The sequence below is a fragment of the Natator depressus genome, chromosome 6, assembly GCF_965152275.1.
Source record: "Natator depressus isolate rNatDep1 chromosome 6, rNatDep2.hap1, whole genome shotgun sequence".
Taxonomy (NCBI): domain Eukaryota; kingdom Metazoa; phylum Chordata; order Testudines; family Cheloniidae; genus Natator; species Natator depressus.
Genome location: NC_134239.1, coordinates 72,963,403 through 72,988,504, shown reverse-complemented (window position 1 = coordinate 72,988,504; position 25,102 = coordinate 72,963,403). Strand labels below are relative to the sequence as shown.

Sequence of the window (25,102 nt, the reverse complement as noted above, 5' to 3'; positions counted from 1 at the left end):
CAGTCAAACATCAATATATATTACTTCTCAAAGAAATGTTATTTTGAAGAACTAAAATACAGTGAGCTCTCACCCACATCAGTGTAAATCTGAGTTCCCCTGAAATTAATGATGTTCCTCTAGTGTACCTGAGAACAAAATCTCATCCAATAATTGCAGGCATACTTTTTAAATTTTTCTTAAATATAACTAATCAGCAATTTTTAAAAAGTGTATGCAAACCTCCTACATTAAAAAATTCTATTCTAAAAAACATACATTTATACCGTCATATTTCCATGACTCATTAAAATTTAACAGAAAAAAACATACTGCATACGTACAATACAGTTTTGCAATGTTTATAGCATCTTCTTTCTAAACAAAGTGTTTTTAAAGAAGACAAACATGTCCTCATTAAGTTAGAAATCTTGAAATAAAGTCAGTTACCAGAAAGAAAATCAAAAACTAAAGCTCAGACTTCTTGACATGTAAAAAAAATTTTTATTTAAATCTCAAAAATTTCAGAGACAGTAATCAAATGCAACTCTATCAACAAAAATGTCACTGCATAATAAACAAGAGAAATTTTAAGTCAAAAGGTAGTTTTAAAAAGTTTCAAATGCTTGAAAATATAGGCTCTGAATAAAGGCTCTCCTTCAGACATAAATACAGGTACAACCTCATTAATGTAATGTATATTCAAAGGTTCAAGGGTGTGCATAAGCTTCACATTATAACTTCTCCCCAAGAATTCAGATGCCGCAGCTAGCACACCAGTGCTATATGGTAAGCAGAGTGGGAACACAACAGAAATAAGCAGAATCAAGACAAAATACTAGCTGAAGGGGAGAAGAATCATGAGGGCCTGCTTTTGTGAATGTCAGGTATACAACTGTATGAAAAAACATGTAGTTTGTTTAAGTTAGTATCTGAATCCTTCCTGCACCGTAAAACATCATTTAGGGCATGAACAAGACTCCACCATCTCTATCATGCCTTTTGCTCAAATAGCTATCCTTGCTGTGTTTCCTGTACAGTAATTTTTTTACAAGGATAGGTCCTTGGCCTATCACTCAACCCGTTTTCATCTGGTCCCTACGCTTTGCGCTTGGGTGGCTCTACCAGGGGTTAGAACTCCAGCTGGCACAGTTCTCCGGTCACTGGAACACACAAGCTTTCCCATTGTGTCAAGATGCAGGTCCCAGAGAAGGACACGTGTCTAGTGACACTTTAAACAGGCCATTTAGTCACTCAGTTGGGTACCTACGGCAAAATTAAACTCTAACATTGGTGTAAATTGACTCAGTGATTTACTCTGGATTTACAGCAGTGTACTTTACAGTGGTATTTAAATCCCAGTTTTGTGGGGGAGATGGGAGGGGAAATCAGACCTTGAGTGCCTAAGAATGAAGAAATATCAGTTAATGAATTAATTCTTTCAATAAAAGGCCTAATCCTGCAAGCTTTCTGCATATGGAACTCTCATTTATTTCAGCAGGAGTTCAGTACTTGGGGATTTCACAGGACCGGAGCCATAATCTTTTGTAGACAAATGGAGCTGCACAGAAAAAATTGGTCCATGAAATGACAGTGGTAAAGGAGAAAATAACTAAATGTAGCATTCATTTATTACTCTAAATAATAAACTGGCATCACTTTAAAATGACATCTTACAGTAGTTCCGAGGCATTGTATTTTTTTTAAATTAAACTTTAAATGTTTTAAATTTAAGTATTTGAATGGATTGGTGAAGATTCTTTAAAACCAATCTCTTGTGTAAATCAATTCACTAGAAAGAAAGTCATTAACATGCGGTCTGAGAAAAACATACACAACAGTCCTAACTCAGTGCAATTCATGCCAGAAATAATACCTTTGAAACTCTCACTATTGTCTTTCCCTGACAATATCTCTCTATGCAAAAACAGGTTATATACCACAGGCTAAAATATTAATTATGTAAGAGAATACACATGGAATTAATAGCAACCAAAGAGCTGCCAGAAGTCAGAGGAGTCTGCATACTTTTATGATAAAAACCTGAAATAAACCTGAAAAAAATTAGAAGAGCATGTCAAACTAAATTCAACAGACAACCACAAATTAGTAGCAACATTTACTGTTCTTTTACAGCAATACATCATGTCCATATAAAAAACAAGAGCCACCTCAACAAGTCAAAAATTGGTTCTTTAATGGCTTCTCATACAAGGACGCATTCCAAAACTAACTGGAGGTGAAGGAAGTCATAAAATCACTTTCTGAAGCCAATTAATGAAAATATCACAACAGGCTCTAGCTTGCTGAGCAGCTGAAGAATTGCACAGAAATAAGTACACAACGTAACTAGTTCCAGTTTAAAATAGCATGTTATGATGTCAAGATAACATCTAGAAGCAAGTTCAATACATACATAATCTCTCTTGTACTCTCAAAACAGCCTTAGCGATTTTAAGTTTTTCATAAAAAGAAAACTTCTCTCTCAGACTCCTACTCCCAGTTTCCAGTTCATTAAATCAGAACATGCTTTTCCAACAACATAGTAAAGTCTTATTATTATTATTCTCCTGGAATATTTGAGACAGATTACATGCTTGCAAATTTGATGGTCAAACTACCCTGTCAAAGAGCTTTTGAAATGTTTTAAATGATAAGAAATCTCTTTTACAAAGGTTGTAGATCTAAAGGAAAAATCCTATTTGCATTATTTGACAGTTATCTAGCAGAACTGACTGAATGCACAGTTTCTTAATGCAGAATACAATTTACAGACCATTTATGTAACATAGGACTTCTGATTTTCGGTTTTAACCAATAAACCCAGACAATACCTCCCTGAGATTAAAAAATGAAATCTGTGTTTATTGGATAAACATTGGAAAAACACTGGTAATGGTTACTTGTGTCTAATGTCTTGCTTACATGGAGCAGTAATGAGGACTACAGGGGTGTGATTTCTTAAGCATGCTAATGCGTTGCACATTACTTGGTCCGCATAGGCCCTGCTGGTGCACACTAAAGGTTCCCTAGTGCGCTTTAACATAGTGCTGTATAAAACAGCACTATGCTAAAATGCACTAGGGAACATTACGAAGAGAGTCTCATTATATATTATATTATATAAATTACTCATTACAGTATATACCAGGGGTAGGCAACCTATGGCATGCGTGCCAAAGGCGGCACGTGAGCTGATTTTCAGTGGCACTCACACTGCCCGGGTTCTGGCCACCGATCCGGGGAGCTCTGCATTTTAATTTAATTTTAAATGAAGCTTAACATTTTAAAAACCTTATTTACTTTACATACAACAATAGTTTAGTTATACATTATAGACTTATAGAAAGAGACCTAAAAACATAAAAATGTATTACTGGCACGCAAAACCTTACATTAGAGTGAATAAATGAAGACTCGGCACATCACTTCTGAAAGGTTGCCAATCCCTGGTATATACAATGGAAATGCCCAGAAGCCCCTTGATTTTAAACATCTACAATAAAACTCAAAAACTGCTAAAAAATAAACACTGGAAAAAAAATAAGCTTTAAATATAGTGTGCCAAATTTGTCCTGACTTACATCCCACATAACATCAGTGAACCAATAAGATTGGATGGACTGTAAGTCAGGGCAGCATATGCCTGGCAAAGAGCTGGTCTCCCAGGGCACACCCTAGGTGATGGATGAGCTTTAAACTCCCACAGCCTTTAATCTTCCATCTCTGGCACAGGTCTGGCTGTAGGAGAGACAACCCTGCCACTGAGTCCATGGAAGTCCACCCCTTTCAGAGCTATCAAAGATCAAAAAGAAAACCACATACACGAACATATACAAGATTACAGCAAGACTCTCTGAAGGAGGCTAGTAAGCAATAGACTGGTTCAGCACCCACAAGTAAGTCTCTACTAATAGTTCCAAAGTAATGGTTCAGCATCAGGCCCTCGATTCTCTTGAAGGGAGCCTCAACAGACAATGGCTCCCTGAGCGTCTCCTGCCTTCTGCTCAACCCTCTCCAAGAATTGAAGAAAAGAGTATGCATCCGATGAAGTGAACTGTAGCTCACGAAAGCTTATGCTCAGATAAATTTGTTAGTCTCTAAGGTGCCACAAGTACTCCTTTTCTTTTTGTGGATACAGACTAACACAGCTGCTACTCTGAAACCAAGAATTGAAGGTTTGCCCTGAGCAGTTCATTAACCCTCACCAACCAGTGTCAGGTTTATACACCCCGTCACAGTGCCCAAAAGTGTTAATCAGTTCTTGAAACAACAAGTATCAGAGCCAATTCAAAACAATCAAGATTAGTCGTTAGTTTCTTGATAATTTCCTCAAAATCTTCCCTACCAAAGGACTCAGGAAATGCCTAGGTCAGATTATAACTCAAATGTGGGGGGAAAGAATCCATCTCTAGACTGGTCAGGTCTCAAGTGACTAAGGAAAGCATTTTCCTTTCTATTTCCCAATTTTGTCCATAATATTCACATTTGTTTTCTAACAATCATTTAATAGAATAATCCTAAAACTGTCACTCCTATTTTCTGGTGTTCACTGTGTATTAAGTCTGCAGTAATACACAAGCATCTCCTAATGTGAGCTGCTGAAAGTCTGTCACAAACAACAGAAAGTCTCTGATAGGTATCCAAATAACACGGTGACTGGTCCCAATATGAGAACCTAGGTAGACTGTTCCATTTCTATGGCCATGCTGCCATCAGAGTTGGTATAAGAAACAGCTAAAGCATTGTTAGGCTGAATCTTCATTAGTCATCCTAAACAGGGGACTCCTGATACACAGAAAACCTTTATTAACTATTTTTGAAGTTGTTTCCTGTTTTAAAAATCTGAGGAACTACACATCTGGAGAGAAGACATAAATCTGCATGTAGTAGAGAATGCCATTCTTCATGTTTGGAAAATGTATTACTATCTTTGATGTTGCCCACCAAAAAAACTGTTTAAAAGACTTTCAAGTGAAGGCATTTCTGAATGAGTCTCTCTCAGGTTTTTCTTTTGTTAATGTGAAAAGCATGTGCTGGAATGTGGAGCGTATTTAAAAAAAGAGGGCAGAAGAGGTTTGGGGTTTTTTCTTTCTGTTTCTATTAGAATCTTAAAATATTTAGGTATCCTATTGACTAAAATGTCATTTTCATGCTGCCAAATCTGTTTCAAGCAGATTTGGCAACATGATCTGGTAGTATGCTCTGAACCATTTTCTGCAGGAATAGTTAATACACTGAGGGAAGGGCAGATTGACTCATAATCTGGTGAGCTATACTTTCAAATTTTGTTCTTCTAAAACTCACCAAATTAAGGATAGAGCAAAAGCATCTTCAGCTACCTCAGTTCCTCTGAACCACAGTAGCAGGCAGACCTCGAAACTTGCACCTGGGTTTTCATTAGGCCTCTCCTATTGTTTGTACTTTTAGTATTAATCGTTTTACACAGTTGATTAATTACAATAATCAGCACAGCTGTTGGTGTTTACAAGATTTTTAAGCATTTTTGGAAGTTTTTGGCTCCTCAGCCCTATTGTGCAGCTCCCAGTCAGGCGTGACATAGCTTCCTCTCCAGAGATTTTACTTGCTTCCAATATGCACACCATCTGCCGAGCCTGCTTCAGAGTTCAGAGAGAGATTACCCATGTAAATGCTGTGTGATGCAAGTTCCTTTCCCAAGGGCCAGAAAAGAAACTGAGAGGCCAGGCCTTGTCTTCTCATTCCTTGCAGGGCAAAGCTCTGAGCCCTTCTTCAGGGATTAAGAAAAAGTGGATACTCTGATGGGCATTGGTTTCAAAAGGTTCTGATGCTCTGCAGCAACCTGGCACCCTTACAAATAATGGGAATGTGCAGAGGCTACCCAAAGAACCTACGTTCACTTCCAATCCCAATCTCCACCTGAGCACAAAGTGAGTGAGTGAGTTTTGTTCGTCTTTTTTGCCCTACCAAACTAGCCCAGTCTGTTTCCTAAAATCAGCAAGCCTGGTAAGCAACCAACTTACAAAGTTTTCTGGAAACACACTTCCAAGAAGACTTTGTTGATTGCCTGCAATATAAGGTCTTTAATCACAAAGAATGCTTTGTTTGAAAGGTAAATTTCCCTTCTAAAATAATTTTCAACTGACGGAATACACCTCTGTATTCACACCGTACATATTATTGTAATAATCTTTGTACACAGTATGCCTAATAGGGTACCATTTGAAAACTCATCATTTGCTGGTCAGTACTATCCTGATAAAATGTGTGTGCAATATTGTATGTGAAGTTATAAGCTTCCCCTGTATGATGTTATTAACACACATTCCAAACCCCACAGCCCTGCCCAGGCAGAAGTCAGGTCTGTCACAGACAAAGGAAGAAATGTGTGCTTGCCTTAATTTGCATTTAAGCAGTAAACAGAGTCATCAAGCAGGAAGGAAAAACAAAGGAAATTCAAATAGATGAGAAAACCAGTGGGGAATATCCTTTCAGATAAACTCTTTATCTCCTGGTTCTCAGCTGGAAATGTTTTTCAAGAGGGGGAAAAACTATAAAAAGGAGGGACAAACAGCCCAAGGCACCACTTTCTCTCTATCTCCCCCTGCCCATTTCATTCTCTACACCTGAGAAGACAAAAGGAAACAGCTGTTGGACTTTGGGGGTGGGGTCCTGACCTGAGAGTTGGTCAGTAATCTGCTGGAGCATGTGGTGAGAAAGTCTGCTTTGCAACTAAGATAGTCTGTTCAGTAGATATTATTAAGTGTTTTATCTTTATTTTTCTTGTTACCATTTCTGGCTTTTATTCCTCATTACTCACAATCACTTAAAATATTTTACGATTTTATCTAACCAAGTGTGTTTAAATTGGAGTGTCTGGGTAGTCTATTCAAAACAATAAGCTGGCTTATTATTCTCTTAAAAGAATAATGGACTTCATATGTTTGTACTGTCCAGGAGATGGCTGGCCAGTACACGACATATATTTCTGGGAGAAGATCCCAGACTGGGGGTGGGTTGAGGTCACCATGCAGTACAACCAAGGCTGGTGAGAGCCAGGGTGTAGATGGCCAGCTGCATTTACACATAGACACTCAGGCCATGGCTTGCATGCCAGAAGGTTGTTTGTGAGCGGCCCAGATAGAAGCTACTACAGTAAGGCATTGTAGGGCACACAAAGTTGCAGGACAGGGGTGACAAATCCCCCCCACTAGTCTGGATTATGGCCTGGTATGTCACAACAACATTACACTCTCTATTAGAAATACATGGCATTATAATGTTTCGATGGTACAGTAAAATACTGTTACAAAGTTCCTGGCTTATAAACTTCAACACAGTTATACCACTGGATATTGCTTAATCTCAACCTCACTCCCATTCAACTGATGGTGTTAGAACAGTATATGCTTATAACTTCTATGGTGATCCCATCACAAATGGATATAACATTGTCGTCTTCCTTACCCATAACGCTTGTTGAGCAATGAACATAACATGATATGCATCTAATGTCATACTGAATGAATAAGTCATATTCAACTTTAGGGAAATTGATGGCAACGTGTGACCAGAAAAAAAGATGGCACAATAATTTACAGTACTCAGCTAAATTTTTAAAAAATACTAGAATCTGATACTATTAAGAGATGAAAAACACTATTCACTTATTTCCCAATTATATGTCAACTTTGAAATTTTACATTTCAAAAAATTACAGAAGTTCAACAAAGAGTAAATAGTGTAAATCACACTTTTTCCCTTAAACCCACTACCTTAAATCTGCAGTAAAACCTGAAAAGAAAGACAAAGCTAGAGATTTATAGTTTGATAATTGGGTCAGACCAGTGGGCTATTTAGCCCAATGTCCCATCTTCCAACACTGGCCAGTGCCAGATGCTTCAGAAAGAACGAACAGAACAAGGCACTTTATCGAGTGATCCAGTCTCAGCTTCTGGCAATCAGAGGTTTAGGGACACCCAGAGCATGGGGTTGCATCCAGGGCTATCTTGGCTAAATAGCCATTGATGGACCTAGCCTCTGTGAACTTACCTAATTCTTTTTTGAGCTCAGTTATACTTTTGGCCTTCACACCATCCCCTGTCAACAATTTCCAGAGGGTGATTGTGTTGTGTAAAGAAGTACTTACCTGATGCTTTTTAATTTCATTGGGTGACCCCTGGTTTTTGTGAAGAGGTAAATAACACATCCCTATTCACTTTCTCCACATCATTCATGATTTTATAGAGCTCTATCCTATCCCCCATTAGTTGTCTCTTTTCTAAGCTGAACAGCCCCAGTCTTTTTAACCTCTTCTTGCATGAAAGCCGTTCCGTACCCATAATTTTTGTCACCCTTCTCTGTACTTTTTCCAATTCTAATACATCTTTTTTTGAGATTAGGCAACCGAAACTAGATGCAGTATTTAAGAGGTAGGCATACCACATATTTATATAGTGGCATTATGATATTTTCTGTCCTCTTATCTATCTCATTCCTAATGGTTCCTAACATGGTTAGGTTTTTTGACTGCACTGCACATTGTTGAGCAGATGTTGTCAGAGAACTATCCACAATGACCCCAAGATCTCCTTCTTGAGTTGTAATTTCTAATACAGACCCCATCACTTTGTATATATAGGTTGAATTCTGTACTCCAATGTGCGTTACACTTATCAACACTGAATTTCATCTGCCATTTGTTGCCCTGTCACCCAGTTTTGTGAAATCCTTTCATAATTCTTCGCAGTCTGCTTTGGACTTAACTAACTTGAGTAATTTTGTATCATCTGCAAACTTTGAGGTAAACTCACTGTTTCCCTTCTTTGCAATATCATAAACATCCATGAAAGTCCAGTCATGAGTCAGTGCAAATTAAAATCATCATACCTCAATGCCTTGAAGTTCACTGCCATTGTCTTCTATATCTTTCAACAGTTCAACCAATCTTTTCTTCTCTTCCGTTAGCATAACCAGTTGGCTCCCTGAATCCTTTGCCAGCTGAAGTATTTATGGATAGAAAGCACTAAAAATAAAACTATAAAACTGGGTTTGCTCACAATACTGACAATGGAAAACAGGTTTTCATTTCTATGCTACTAGTTAAAATCAAAACCAAGCTGATCGAAACCACTCACAAATCTGGTGGCCTGGAGGAAGTAAATTAGTATTCTTATTCCTGTTCATGGCACAGAAGTAGCACATGTCCAAAAACCTCTACCACACCTGGCAACCTTGTTGCACAGAATGTTAGCAGATGGGTCAAGAACTAAATGATGCATGGAAAGTAAACTGCCCTCTGATAGCAGTAAGTTGCTTCTCTCCATCAGGGTTGAGAATACTCACTGAATAGTATAGGACATGTTGCTGTGCCCTGGCCTTTGCTATCACTGTTCTGTAGATAGAGAATTTCAAATCACTCAGTGTCCACCCATTATCTTAAGAACACCAAACATCGTTTTTTCTTTTTTTAGAAAAAGGTTATAAAGAAGTACTTGTCTACAAAATGTATAGGCTGTGGCCAGGCACAGATTGGAAAATATAAAGTTTCTCATTCTTATATGACCATCTAAAAGCAAATGGGGACCTAATTTGCAAATTTGGGCAACCAGTGAAGGATGAATACTCAGCCGCACTTTGCAGTGAACAACAAATTTTTGTAGTATAATGTTGTTCATTTAATCCTGATTAACTTTTACAGAGTTAATAATGGGATGTGTCTTGATCAAGAAACCAACGTATTTTTTTTTGGCAATGCATTTAGTATACATCAGTAACTCCCTAAACTTTTAGTGATTTTAGGCCCTAACACATACCTCAATGTTCTTTTTAATAAAATCTTGAGTATTTTTACTTCTGGTGTCACTTTTTTGGTCTGTTTTTCCTGTTATTTTCAGCGAGCCGCTTGTTTTGATTTCATTTAGATGGTCTGTAGTTAAGAAAAAACAGTTGCAAAAATGTGATTGTTGCCTCTCCAATAGACAAAATCAATAACTACTATTTTCACTATTATTTATTATATTTATAGTATTGGAAGTATTACCTATATTTACCATTAGAAACTATTATCATAACCATTTCAACAGCTAAATGTGATAAATCGAAGTTTTTCAGGGTGCCCATTTAGCAAAGTTATTTCTTATATAAGATTATAGTTTTGTGAAGACCAAAATATTTTTTATGGAGATCTGACCTCAAAAATGTTAGACACATTGCCATGATTTTAAACCCATTCTTTTTAAACCTCTTATTGTTTGAACTATATCACCAATACTAGATAAATTAAGTGGTGATTTTTTGGGAAAGCATGCAACTGTTTGGGGATATTTCAAGCAGATTTCTTAAATGAAACAGCTGAAAAACAGATGAGGTCTTTGATGTTCTACCGTCCCTTGTTGTAACAATTTTTGTTTTAAAACTCACCTTAAATCTGTGCAAGTTATGAAACAAACATGGTTTCTTAGTAACAGCCTTAAATATATTATGTGTGATCATTACATTTAAAGATATGTTCTAATAAGCAGATCAGATTGTTTAGAAAGTAGCACACTGATCACTTAATTCACCCTCAAGCTATTTTCAGATTTAATGTTTTCTGAACACAGTTTCTCCAAAAACTATATGAACAGACAATATATGGTATGTGCTATTCAGAGATTTCTAATAATTTTAAAGTGGCAATTCTTTCATCATTCTTTGGAATGATCCAGATTCCAAAGATTTATAAATGACAAAACTAAACAATCATATTTAATGTCCTATAAATCTCACAAATTGATGTGTTCTCCTCCATACATAATAGTTCTCTCTTTTTTTCCCCTTTCATCCTGGGGTTAGACACAGGTTTGGGGATTACTTAGTTATAAAACTAGAATGTGCTTCCTAATCATTGGATTTATAAAAAGATTAACTATCACTGCCTCTAGGAGTACATACATTACATTTAAAAGTATCACAAATTAAAGAATATACAATCTGACCAAAGAAGGCAACTAAAAGAAAGCTCACTGGATCATATAAGAAGTTCTACCCACTCCTCTGCACAGAAGTTTAGTGCAGAAGCTGTGCAACGTTCTTTAAGGTCATACAAACCCTGGCTGTGCAAATACCAATGAAGGAGATGAATTTCCAAGTGGAGGGCCTCAACATTGAAGAAAAATTGCCTCCAACCCTCCAGGGTTCAAATCTAGGGCCTATTAGGAAAAAGTATCCCAAACTTTCTTAATTGTTATCACAGAGCATAGGAGAAACACTACCTTGAAGCTAACCAGGAACCAGAGCATGCATGGTTTTATGGATAAAAATGAACACTTTGCATTGCATCCTGAAGCCAGTGCAGTCTACAAGCACAGGTGTAATAAGTGTCATATAAGAAACACTGCTTAACACCGCATTCTGTGCTAGCTGAAGTCTGAATGGCCTTCCAAGGTAGACCCACATAGAACATCTAATGCAGAATGACAGAGACATGGATAATTGTGGCAAGGAATGCATCAAAGAGGAAAGATTGTAACCTGATGTCTGGACCAGAGGAAAGAGACTATGGCCCCAATTCAGCGGAGCATGTAACAGGATTAAATGTAAAATTAAGCACATAAATAGTCCCATTAATGGGACTACTCAAGTATTTATAGTCAAGCACAGCCTTCTCTGCTTTACTGGCTCAGGGACTATCTTGGCTCCTACCTGGGAACCCAGGCAGCAGCCAAGAATGCTACAGACCCCAAGATTACAAACCAAACCACAATAACAAGAAGCCTGAGTAGAAACAGCAAATATCACCTCCTCCTTAGTGCACCCACCCACTCACCCACACACACCCCTCATCTCTCCTGTTGTGAATGATCTCTAGCCAAGTCTCTCTCATCCAACCCCCCATCTTAGCCAGTTACCAAGAAACCAGATTACTTTGAATCACATAATATGCTTCCAGAGCTGAGCGTCATCGGCATACTGGTGGCAACAGCAATTTAAAACATTTCACTACTCTCCTAGTGGTCGTGTATACATGCTGAAAATAACCTTTTGAGTAAATGAGCAACTGCCCAATGCCACCCAGTGGAATCTCACAGAGATGGAAGAATACAGACACTGAAACACAACTCATTCTATCTGGACAGATGCCTGCCACAATAGTATCTCATAAGCAATAGCATCAAAACAACACACAAATCTAAAAGAACTAGCAAGGATGTCTGATCTTTGTCAGGAGATCTTGAAACATCAAGACAAGTGCAGTCTGTACCATAATCAGTTTAATAGGAAAAAAAACAAAAAACCCACTAAACTGAAGGAGATTAAGGAAGTCTGAAAACATTAAATAGGGCCAGAGAACCTTGACCCAAAATAGGAACATTAGAGACTATGTAATACTGCACTTTGCATCAACTGTCAGATTTGAGAGAAGCTTTCTTCAGCATAGGCCAAATAATTGCACACCTAAGGGAAGATGGTGCCTCATAGTGAGTGTATGACTCAGTCAGGAGCACTTTAATTACCTGAAAATCAACAAGGAATCCTACAAAAAGTGGAAACATGGACAAATGTAAGGATGAATACAAAAGAACAGCACAAGCATGTAGGGACAAAATCAAAAAGGTTACGGTAAAATGACTTACATCTAGCAAGAGACATAACGTGCAATAAGAACAGGTTCTTTATATACATTAGGAGCAAGATAAAGACACAGGAAAGTGTAGGTCCTCTACTTAGCAAGGAAGGAGAGCTAACAACCTATGATATCAAGAAGGCTTAGGTGTTTAACACCTATTTTGCTTCAGTCTCCATTAAAAAGGTTAATGGTGACCAGATACTCAACACAATTAATATTAACAACTAGGGGAAAGGAACACAAGCGGAAACAGAGAAAGAACTGGTCAAAGAATATTTAGATAAGTTAGATGTATTCAAGCTATCAGGGCCTGATGAAATTCACCTTAGGGTACTTAAAGAACTAGCTGAAGCATTCTCAGAAGCATTAACAATTATCTTTGAGAACTCATGGAGGACAGGTGAGGTGCCAGAGGACTGGAGAGGGACAAACATAATACCTATCTTTCAAAAGAGAAACAAAGAGGACTTGGGGAATTACAGACCAGTCAGCCTAACTTTGATAACTGGAAAGATACTGGAACAAATTATTAAACAATCAATTTGTAAGCATCCAGAGGATAACAGGATTATAAGGAATAGCCACCACGGATTGGTCAAGAACAAATCATGCCAAACCAACCTAATTTCCTTCTTTGACAGAGTTACTGGCCCAGTGAATATGGGGGGGAAGCAGTTGAGGTGATATATCTTGATTTCAGTAAGGCTTTAGACACAGTCCCACGTGACATTCTCATAAGCAAACTAGAGAAATATGGTCTAGATGAAATTACTATAAGGCCGGAGAACAACTAGTTGAAAGACCATACTCAAAAGTGTACTTATCAATGGTTTGGTCAAACTAGGTGGCAGACAGTATATAGATGGATTCCACATGGGAGTGGAAAGTATGCTTATAAAATTTGCTGATGACACCAAGCTGAGAGGGGTTTCAATTCCTTTGGAGGACAGGATTAGAATTCAAAACAACCTTGAAAAACTGGACAATTGGTTTGAATTCAACAAGATGATCTTCAATAAAGACAAGTGCAAAGTACTTCCCTTAGGAAGGAAAAATCAAATGCACAGTTACAAAATGGGGAATAGCTGATGAGGTGGTAGTACTGCTGAAAAGGATCTGGAGGTTACAGTGCATCACAAATTGAATATCAATCAACACCATGATGCAATTGCAAAGAAGGCTAATATTCTGCGGTGTTTTAACAGAAGTGTCATACGATAGACACAGGAGGTAATTGCCCTGCTCTACTCAGCACTGGTGAGGCCAGAGCTGGAGTATTTTGGGCACCACACTTCAGGAAAGATGTGGACAAACTAGAGAGAGGCCAGAGGAGAAGAACAAAAATGAGGAAAGGTTTAGAAAGCCTGACCTAGGAAGAAATGTTCCAAAAAAAAAGGGGGGGGGGGCATATTTAGTCATGAGAAAAGAAGACTATAAGGGGAACTGCTAAAAATCTTCAGACATGTTCAGGGCTGTTATAAAGAGGATGGTGATCAATTGTTCTCTATGTCCACTGGAATTAGGACAAGTAGTGAAGGTCTTAATCTACAGCAAGGAAGATTTATGTTAGATATTAAAACTCTGGAATAGGCTTCCATGGAGGCTGTGGAATCACCATCATCGAGTTTTAAGAACCGGTTAGACAAACACCTGTCACAAATGGTCTAGGTTTTAACTGGTGGTGCCTCAGTGCAGGGCCTGGACTTGATACTTCTAGAAGACCCTTTCAGCTACATATTTCTATGACCCTATGATTATCAGTATTACATTAATAGCAGAGATAAATTTTATACAATTTCCAAAGAGAACCACATTGTTGATAGACTCCTAAATTTTTCAATCAGGGATGCAAACTTGTATTACCTATTTATATTACATACACTATGGGAATGTTATGTTTTCCAACCTCTGTATGGCACACAATGCTTCCCTTTCAGCCTTGATTTTCTGGAACATTTTACTCATTCAAATCCAGAATACAAAAGCTCATTACATAATTATAGGACTGTAATAAGGGCTTACCCTGTACAGCTTGTTTTTCATTGCAGTCGTAATCTTCTGAATTAATTTGTGTGTGAAATACTGAAATAAATATTTCATCTTCTTCAGAATGGGAAGGATCTGTTAATTAGAAGTGTATTGAATAATTGTTGAATACTTATTTAAAGCAGATTTTTGTGACTTAACGGTATGATTAATGTACATTTCTCCAAGTATGATATGCAAGAGTCATAGAAGTTTATTATTGATTTTCTTCAAGTAGTTACCACAATACAATAAAACATTTTACAAGAGATAGAACAGATGGAGCAAAAGAAGAGAGGTGAGTAAGGGAGTCAATATGCGAGTAAAAGAATCATTATGAACAAGGGCACGTAAGATTGGAAGAAAATATCAAAATGTATTATACCACTTCTGATGTATCTATGAAGTCTGATAGAGGTTTTGAGTAAATGGGATTACATATTTTTTTTCTTCTGCTGCATTTACAGGCTTCTATAGGACTGGTAATTGTATGTAAGTGATACAGCCGAAGGCCAAAATGTTCAAAAGCTTCAATAGACATGAATAGCCATTTGGGGAATCATCTAGAGGTTCAATTGAAAGTTAAGTGCCCAGGGGATTTTTACAGCGGGTGTCTAGATGTGCCCAAGTTGTCAGAAATCCAACTGGCCTCTGTCAGGAGTGTGATCTGGGAGAAATGGGTGCCAAACATCCCAGTGCTCAAGAGCTGCTTCAAGTACTCCAAGTGTTAGTCATGCTCCTGACAAGAATTAGCCAGGGAGTGCAGGTTAAGGAGAAGCCCCACACTGGCTGCTCTGCAATCTGTGCACACTTAAAAAGCACATACTGTAAGGATCCACATACATGAGAGATAAAACTAATATCAACTAAACAACAAACAGCCTGTAATAATTAATACTATCCTTCTCAACTGAAAGCATGATGATGATTGTCATTTAGCAACAACTGAATGCGCGTTTTATAGCTGCAGAGTCTAATTTCTGCCACAATTAGGGCAGATGCGTTTCTGCTGCTAGAGATGTTGAGACACAAGTGGCTGGATAGAAGTGATTTTGTAGATGTAACTGGCATTTGATACTCTAATGACTCTTTTCAAAACAGACTATTTTCAAAACAACCTCCCTTGCATCATTTGTTGTCGTCAAATAAAATAAAAGCTAAATATTCAAGTGCTAAAAGACAAAGTTAATTACGTTCAGTTCTTTATTTTCAAGCAGGGAAAGTTCCTCAGCTGCCAATCATACAAAATGATTTGATGAATGAAAAGTGTTAACATGCTACATAAAACCTTGAGGCAAGGAGGACCCTGGAAAAATCTAAACCAGGGGTCAGCAACCTATGGCAGGTGTGCCAAAGACGGCATGCGAGCCGATTTTTAACGGCACGCTGCTGCCTGCCGGGTCCCAGCCGCCAGCCCCTCTCAGCCCGCTGCCAAACCCAGGCCAGGACCCCGGCAGACAGCAGCCTGCCATTAAAAATCCTGCCCGCCACGGCCCGCTCTTCTCTGCGCCCCCCCCAGGCAGGAGGAAGAAGCTTGGTCCTGCCAGCTGCTGCTGCAGGGCAGGCAAGCTCCCCGCTCCCCCAAGCGTGCTGCGTTCCTGCCCCTCCTCCTCTCCCTCCCTGACGCCCATCAGCTGATGGCCCTTGCGCGGGAGGGGGAGAAGTGTAGCCACAGTGCGCTCGCTGCTCCAGGGAGGAGGCGGAGAAGAGGTGGGGACAGGGCCTTGGGGAAGGGGCGTGGAATCAGGGCATATCCCCTCCAGCCCCCTGCTGTTTGCCACTCTGAGCAGGGGGCTGGGAGCACCCCCAGCCCTCTGCCCTGACCCTTACATCCCCCCCCATACCCAAGCCCTCTGCCCTGAGCCCTGCACCCCCCTCACACACACCCAGCCCTCTGCCCTGAGCCCTGCACCCCCGTCACACACAGCCAGCCCTCTGCCCTGACCCCTGCACCCCCGACACATCCCAGCCTCCTGCCCTGACCCCTGCACCCCCCACGACCCCATGCCCTGACTCCTGCACCCCCCCCACACATACCCAGACCCCTCACACCCCATGTCCTGACTCTTGCACCCCCCACATTCCCACTCCCACCCTGAGCACCAAACAGGGGCTCCTGCACCCTCCCACATTCCCACCTGCACCCCTCGCACCAAATGGGAGCTGCCCAGGTAAGCACTCCACACCCAAACCTCTTGCCCCAACCCTGAGCCCCCTCCCTCATTCTAGCTCCTGGCCAGACCCTGCACCCCAACCCCCAGCCTGCTCCTTCACCCCCAGCCCTGTGCTCAGTGCACTCCCACCCTCAGCTCAGTGCACAGAGAGAGGAAGAGAATGGGCTAGAACCAGGGAGAAGGTAGGTACCTACTCTATGTGGGCAGGGCCGGGATTCCAGACCGGCAGCGGGCTGAGTGGGGCCGGCAGCCGGAACCCTGGCTGGCAGGAGCAGGCGGACTGAACCCCAGACCGGCAGCAGGCTGAGCCGCTCAGCCCGCTACCGGTCTGGGGTCCCAGCCGCTGTCCCCGTTCAGCCCGCTGCCGGTCTGGGGTTCTGGCTGCCGGCCCCTTGCCAGGGGTCCCAGCCGCAAGCCCCGCTCAGCCTGCTACCAACCTAAATGAACGGAACCCACCAGGCTAGCAGCGGGCTGAGCGGGCCGGCGGCGTAAGATCAGCATTTTAATTTAATGTTAAATGAAGCATCTTAAACATTTTGAAAACCTTGTTTACTTTATGTACGACAATAGTTTAGTGATATAATATATAGATTTATAGAGAGACCTTCTAAAAAAAGTTAAAATGTATTACTGGCACGTGAAACCTTAAATTAAAGTGAATAAATGAAGACTCAGCACACCACTTCTGAAAGGTTGCCAACCCCTGATCTAAACTATGCACACAGCTGTCCTGGTGCCATGCACCAAAATCTACATGACCCATACATCAGTAGTTACCTTTGAAAAGAAAAAGGAAGTGCAGTGTGGAGTTTGTTAATAACCGCCTCATAAACAAATTTTCTCTCCATATTTTAAAGGTTAAGAGACCTAGTAAAGCATATTCTTTTTATTGGATGCTGACACCTACTGGACAGTTTTCAATTGCTGTAAAGCTGATATGTAAATCTTGTGTTTTTTGCCCCCTGAACAGTAAACTAAATAAATGTTATGCAGTTACTGATGTAAAAATCCTCTTTTCCAGTATAAAGAAAAGGAGTACTTGTGGCACCTTAGAGACTAACAAAATTATTTGAGCATAAGCTTTCGTGAGCTACAGCTCACTTCATGCATCCGATGAAGTGAGCTGTAGCTCATGAAAGCTTATGCTCTAATAAATTTGTTAGTCTCTAAGGTGCCACAAGTACTCCTTTTCTTTTTATGGATACAGACTAACACGGCTGCTACTCTTTTCCTGTATATACTTCTTTACCATTTTCAAAAAGTCCAGCACAGAACGGTATAATTCAGTTATAAAACTACACAAAGTCACAACAGGGCTAACGTTAATGGTCAGGCAACTATACAAAAAACCATTCTGATAGGAAAAAAAACAATTATAATCCAAGATGATTCCAAGTAAAGATTCTTTCATTAAATTTTGTAACAGCCAATAATGTAATATTTTTAAGTTTGGAAAGCACAAGGTGGTGAGAATCAAAATTCTACAGTGTAACAGGCTACCAAAAGACAACTTTTGGTAATTCTTTTATTTAAGAGGTTGAAATATTTTTTAGATTACAGAGGTCAAAAATTTGTACTCCAAGAAATCTTTCCCCAACGAAAAAGAAAAAGTCTGTGTTTAAGAGCTGGACAAAACAATTAATAAATTTGAGAGCAGTATAAGCATTGCCAAGGTAATTCAGTGCAAAGCACAGTCAAAATCAAAGATGGTAAGAGCAAAGCTGGTGTATTTGCTGCATTTTAAATGCAAAAGAGTTATTGTTAAATTATTCTTTGTAACAATGCTGCATAGCCAACTACCCCACAGAATGCTGTGTGTGACTTCAAAAAGCTGTCTGACCCTGGATTTAATAACCAGAATGTTAAAATATATTAAGGTATATTTTTGAAACTCTGAATCTGATTATTGTTGTAACCAGAGGTTTACTTAGCGTGCTGTACTATAGCATCTCAGCGCACTGGAATTCCAGTTCCGTTTGAAATGTTGAGGAGTAGGCCAGGTAAAGAATGTTATAGGCTGTAGGTTAAATATCCTTGGTTTCAGTAAAGCAGCACACTTATTTTCCAGATTTCTTTCTACAATACTTTAAAGTCATTCCTTCTGAGAAGCAGAAGCAGCAGTATTCAGAGCATTTGCTGGGCCAACCTTCCTTTTCAATAGGATAGTTATGGCCACAGCCTCACACTGCAGGAGACCATATATCTGCTCTGCTGGATAGGGCCTTTTAAAAATGTTTAGCTTTGCTGATGAATTTCCAGACAAGGCTGAATGGTTAGGGATCAAAAGTCAAAATGTAAATGTGAGGGATAAAAAATGAAGATAAAATTGCCAATAGTTAGATTCTTAAGACACATACAGGGTTCTGTACTGGTTACAATAAAATGGGGTTTGCCAACTCAGTCTATAAAGCAGCTTAGAATTTTTTTTTCTATCACAGACATAAGTTATTCACATTTCTCCTACCTTGCTTCTACTTAGTTAAACCTTCAAGGCTACCCAGTCATTTGAAATACTGCAGAATTATTGCAAACAAAAATCTGCAAAGCAATACTACCTTGTGAAGGCATGTGCAGCAGCAAAAATACTTTTTACTCAGCTTGAGGTTTAGAAAAATTGTCTTTACAAGTCCTTACGTGTAAGGACTATTTTATTGATAAAACTTTAAAACTGCACTTGTAATGGAAAACATTTTAATCTACTTTAATAGTAGTGATATCTTAGAACGTACAGAAATACAGCTATAATCAACATATAAGATAATCTTATGAGATACTTATAATTTACCTGTTTTACTTACTTACCAACTATCTGCAATGAGGAGGTCAAAGCTAAAAATTTGTTTGTATTTTCTATCTCCTCTTGAGTTCCTGAAGCACTTAGTGAGGTTACAGACTATTTAAAAGAGGGAAAGTATGAAAATATAAGATAGCAGCAAATATATGATCAGACTGGAATTACAGTAAAATACTTTTCCTGATGATCTATCAGAGGCCCAAGTCTAGCAAACTTCAGATCACACACCAGAAGCCTTTTTTGTCAATCAAGCTTTTGGGTGAACATTATTTCTTACTTTTTTTTTCTTACTTTTTTGGGTGATCTGAATGTCTTAGACTCTCTGAGCATTTATGAAAGTAGCGTAGATTTTTAAGCTCTGTATATGCTTATAATTATTGTACATCATCTATCCATGGATTATAGGAACTATATAGTTTTATAGATACATAAATTTGAATTCTGGTAGACTTGCAGTATGATTTACATTGCATATACTGCTTTACCATTTCAAACCAAATTTTATACATATTATATGCGGGGCTGGTAGCACTGCCTATTATTAACATTGCAAGACACTTCCCAATAAAAGACCCTATTTTCACCTACTCATATCCTTGCCTAAATATAACTGTTTGGTCTGAAATTTCCCAGACTTCAAGCTGATTTTTCTGAAAGTTTCAGCAAAAACAGTTCAGCCATTTCTGAGACTGAGGTTCGGGAAAAATATGTTCAGTAATGTTAACAAAATTCTGGTGACATTTTTGGTGAGAAGCTCTAGTATTCCCACACATTGGAGCAGAGACTTGAAAGGGGTGGCCTTTTGTCAGGAATGTACCTTTAATTGTTGGGCCAAGTTAAAAGTCTTTGAAAAATTTCAGTCCACACATGCTCAGCAAAGACTTCTTAGGGTTAAAAGAAAAGGAGTACTTGTGGCACCTTAGAGACTAACCAATTTATCCAATGAAGTGAGCTGTAGCTCACGAAAGCTCATGCTCAAATAAATTGGTTAGTCTCTAAGGTGCCACAAGTACTCCTTTTCTTTTTGCGAATACAGACTAACACGGCTGTTACTCTGAAACCTGTTCTTAGGGTTAAGCAGCTAAAATCTCCAAAGATTCTGTGTGCACTTATTCCCTCACAGCTCCTACATGTGATTGAACTGCACATGGTGCCATCACCACAGAGCAAGTGAGCATGCTCCACATCAAGAAAGACTGGAACACGAAGAATGGTGAGATAGGGACCAGCTGCGCAAAAACACTGAGAATCAGTTATCTGGGGGTTGGGAGGACACTCTGCTAGACACACCTGATCTGTGCTGAAGAGCCCAGGCACCAGCTGAGAAAACTTGACATTCTTGTCAGTTTCGCCACTCCCATGATGAAACTAAAAAGAATGTTAATTTCATATATTTCCTTTCAAGATCATGTTTTCGTGTTTCCGAAAATAAATTCTGATCCCACTGAGGGGTACCAAAGGAAACTATACCATCTGCTCAAGAAACTCCCTAAACAGGAACAAATCTACACAGATACACCCCTAGCGCCCCGACCAGGGGTATTCTATCTGCTACCCAAAATCCATAAACCTAGGAATCCTGGATGCCCCATCATCTCAGGCATTGGCACCCTGACAGCAGGATTATCTGGCTATGTAGACTCTCTCCTCAGGCCCTACGCTACCAGCACTCTCCGCTATCTTAGAGACACGACTGACTTCCTGAGGAAACTACAATCGTTTGGTGATCTTCCAGAAAACACCATCCTAGCCACTATGGATGTAGAAGCTCTCTACACAAGCATTCCACACAAAGATGGATTACAAGCCATCAGGAATAGCATCCCCGATACCATCACGGCAAACCTGGAGGCTGAGCTTTGTGACTTTGTCCTCACTCACAACTATTTCAGATTTGGAGACAATTTATACCTTCAAGTCAGCGGGACTGTTATGGGTACCCACATGGCCCCACAGTATGCCAACATTTTTATGGCTGACTTAGCACAATGCTTCCTCAGCTCTCGTCCCCTTACCCCCTACTCTACTTGTGCTACACTGATGACATCTTCATCATCTGGATCCATGGGAAGGAGGCCCTTGAGGAATTCCATCAAGATTTCAACAATTTCCACCCCACCATCAACCTCAGCGTGGACCAGTCCACACAAGAGGTCCACTTCCTAGACATTGCAGTGCTAATAAGTGATGGTCACATAAACACCACCTTATACCGGAAACCAACTGACCTCTACACTTACCTACATGCCTCCAGCTTTCATCCAGACCATATCACACAATCCATTGTCTACAGCCAAGCTCTAAGATACAACTGCATTTGTTCCGATCCCTCAGACAGAGGCAAACACCTACAGGCTCTCTATCAAGCATTCTTAAAACTACAATACCCACCTGGGGAAGTGAAGAAACAGATTGACAGAGCCAGAAGGGTACCCAGAAGTCACCTACTACAGGACAGGGCCAACAAAGAAAGTAACAGGACGCCACTAGCCATCACCTACAGCCCCCAACTAAAATCTCTCCAGCGCATCATCAAGGATCTACAACCTATCCTGAAGGATGATCCATCAGTCTCATAGACCTTGGGGGCAGGCCAGTTCTCGCTTACAGACAGCCCCCAACCTGAAGCAAATACTCTCCAGCAAGTACACACCACACAACAAAAACACCAACCCAGGAACCCACCCTGCAACAAACCCCGGTGCGAACTCTGTCCACATATCCATTCATGGGACACCATCATAGCATCTAACCACATCAGCCACACCACCAGGGGCTCGTTCACCTGCACATCTACCAATGTGATATATGCCACTACCAATGTGATATATGCCATCATGTGCCAGCAATGCCCCTCTGCCATGTACATTGGCCAAACCGGACAGTCTCTATACAAAAGAATAAATGGACACAAATCTGACATCAGGAATCATAACATTCAAAAACCAGTAGGAGAACACTTCAGTCTCCCTAGTCACTCAATAACAGACCAAAAAGTGGCAATTCTTAAAAAAAAAAAAAAAAACCTTCAAAAACAGACTCCAACATGAAACTGCAGAACTGGAATTAATTTACAAACTGGACACCATTTGATTGGAAGTGGTTGGGTCATTACAAAACCTAAACCTAATTTCCCCAATACTAATTTCCCCCTACTGTTACTCACACCTTCTTGTCAACTGTCTGAAATGGGCCACGCTCATTACCACTTCAAAAATTATTTTTCCTCCCTTGGTATCCTGCTGTCAATTGAATAGTCTCGTTAGACTGACCTCAAACTTGGTAAGGCAACTCACATCTTTTCATGTATTTATACCTGCTCCTGTATTTTCCACTCCATGCATCTAATGAAGTGGGTTCTAGCCCGCAAAAGCTTATGCCGAAATAAATTTGTTAGTCTCTAAGATGCCACAAGGACTCCTCGTTGTTTTTGCTGATAGACTAACACGGCTACCACTCTGAAAGTTGCAACCATCGCCCAGGGCTGAAGCCATCAGACTTTGGCTTCGGCCCTGGGCCCCAGCTAGTCTAAGCCAGCCCTGGCAATCCCATTTGAAATGGGGCGCGACCCACAGTTTGAGAACTGCTGAACTAGACTGCTCCCTTCCATAAGATAGCATTCTGAGATACTGTTTTATTGGTAAATATTTTAAAAAAAAATCACACTTTGCTAACCTGAAGTTCTTTCCAAAGTTTAGCCCTCACTTCTCTGCCTTGTTTTTTAATTTCTCTTTCTCTAGATTGTTTCTTTGCCAGTATCTTGTCCAATTTATTCATCTTCTTTATCGCTTCTTGAATCCGAGGATCTATATCTTTCTCTTCAGTATTTTCTAGATTGGTAGAATTTGCTGTAGATTAGATATAAAATAGGATGTGAGCTTCAAGCATTTAATAAAATAATCACCAGTCAATAGGAATTATTTGGCAGCAGCTTCGGTACGAATAGGACCATTCACTATCACATGTTGCTTTTTGTTAGTTGGTTACACCAGGAAAGAAATATACAGGTCCTTCTAGAAGATAACAGAACTTTTCCTTCGTGGTAGAAAGGTAGTGGTAGATGTTTGTGTTTCTGGACACATAGGACCAGAGTTCTAGTTTGGCAGTGTGTAATATTTATTCTGGGGAGGTAGTGGTTTATCCATAGCAAAGGTTGTAACCACAACCCCATAATAAGGCTGAAACTCAAAATAATTGTCATGCTTTCAGATTTTTTGAGGTAAATCTCTTGGCAACTAAAATGTGTCCTGAATTTTTGATTAAATTAAGTCATTTTGAGATCAAGAAGATTTTAAACGGCTCCATTTTTAAAATGCTGCAAAGCATCTAAAGTTTTAATATGTTCCTCTACCTGCTCAACAAAAAGTTTCGATACCAAAAGATGGGAAACTCAGGTACATTTTGACATTTGATCTGGAAATAAGCAGTTAAGGGCAGAAACAATAATATGCTTAAGAAATTACCATTATTTCAAAATTAAACAGGATTCTCTGTCAATGATGCCAACAGAGAAATATATATTTGTGATCAGCCTCTGAACAGGTCTGATCTTCTTTTCTAAATTGAAAAGAAATTTCAGGATCTAGTAAGATAGTTCTCCTGCAGGCATTTCCCACTAAAATTGCCCTTTGTTTATAGGAATGTGCACAAGTCCACTTATTTGAAGAGCTAAGAGAGGAAGAAAGAGCAGACGTGAGTGACCTGCCAAGAGTGACCTGCCAAAGTTACATGGAAAACGTAATAGAGCCAGAACAGAACCCTGAACCAGGGCTTACTATTCACTAGGTCAGTGCTCACCAACCAGTCAATCGCAATTGACTGGTCAATCCTAGAGACTCTCCCAGTCAATTGTGATATCTGGTGGTGCAGTGGGACTGCCACTAAGGCAGGCTTGCTCCGTGCCTACCCCGGGCCCACGCCATTGCCAGAAGCGGCCAGTGCAGCCCCCACAGCCCCATGGGTGGGGGGGGCAGGGGTCTCAGTGCACTGCTCCTGCATGCAAGCACCGCCCCCGTAGCTCCCATTGGCCGGGAACGAGGAACTGTGGCCACTGGGAGCTGAGGGGGCGGTGCTGGCAGATAGAGGCCACAGGGCCTTCCAGGAGCCTGCCTTAGCCTTGCTGCACCACCGGCCAGGAGCTGCCCACAGTAAGTGCCGCCCGGCGGGAGGCTACACCCCAAGCCCCAGCCCTGAGCCCCCTCCCAGAGCCAGCACCCCAAACCCCCTCCTGCACCCTGAGCCCCCTCCCAGAGCCAGCACCCCAAACCCACTCCTGCACCCCAACCCCCTGCCCCAGCCCTGATCCCCCCTCAGAGCCTGCACCCCAAACCCCCTCCTGCACCCCAACTCCCTGCCCCAGCCCTGACCCCCTCCCAGAGCAAGCACCCTGCACCTCCTCCTGCACCCCAACCCCCTGCCCCAGGCTTAGCCCGGAGCCCCCTCCCACAATGCAAACCCCTCGGCCCCAGCCCAGAGCCCACACCTGTTCCCAAACCCCAAACCCCTGCTCCAGCTCAGCGACAGTGAGTGAGGGTGGGGGAG

At 40.5% G+C, this 25,102-nt stretch overlaps 1 protein-coding gene across 3 annotated transcripts in view; it reads right to left on the bottom strand.

Annotated features, from left to right (window-relative positions):
• The window catches only part of FSIP1 (fibrous sheath interacting protein 1), a 182,780-nt gene that overhangs the window by 143,371 nt on the left and 14,307 nt on the right, over positions 1 to 25,102 (bottom strand). For all 3 annotated transcript variants that reach the window (XM_074955722.1, XM_074955724.1, XM_074955725.1), the window contains exons 4-8: positions 23,237 to 23,409; positions 19,570 to 19,660; positions 14,591 to 14,689; positions 9,774 to 9,886; positions 8,848 to 8,958 (exon numbers count right to left, since the gene is read on the bottom strand). In XM_074955722.1, the coding sequence (XP_074811823.1) occupies positions 8,848 to 8,958; positions 9,774 to 9,886; positions 14,591 to 14,689; positions 19,570 to 19,660; positions 23,237 to 23,409 (587 nt within the window). The remainder of the gene's footprint in view (positions 1 to 8,847; positions 8,959 to 9,773; positions 9,887 to 14,590; positions 14,690 to 19,569; positions 19,661 to 23,236; positions 23,410 to 25,102) is intronic.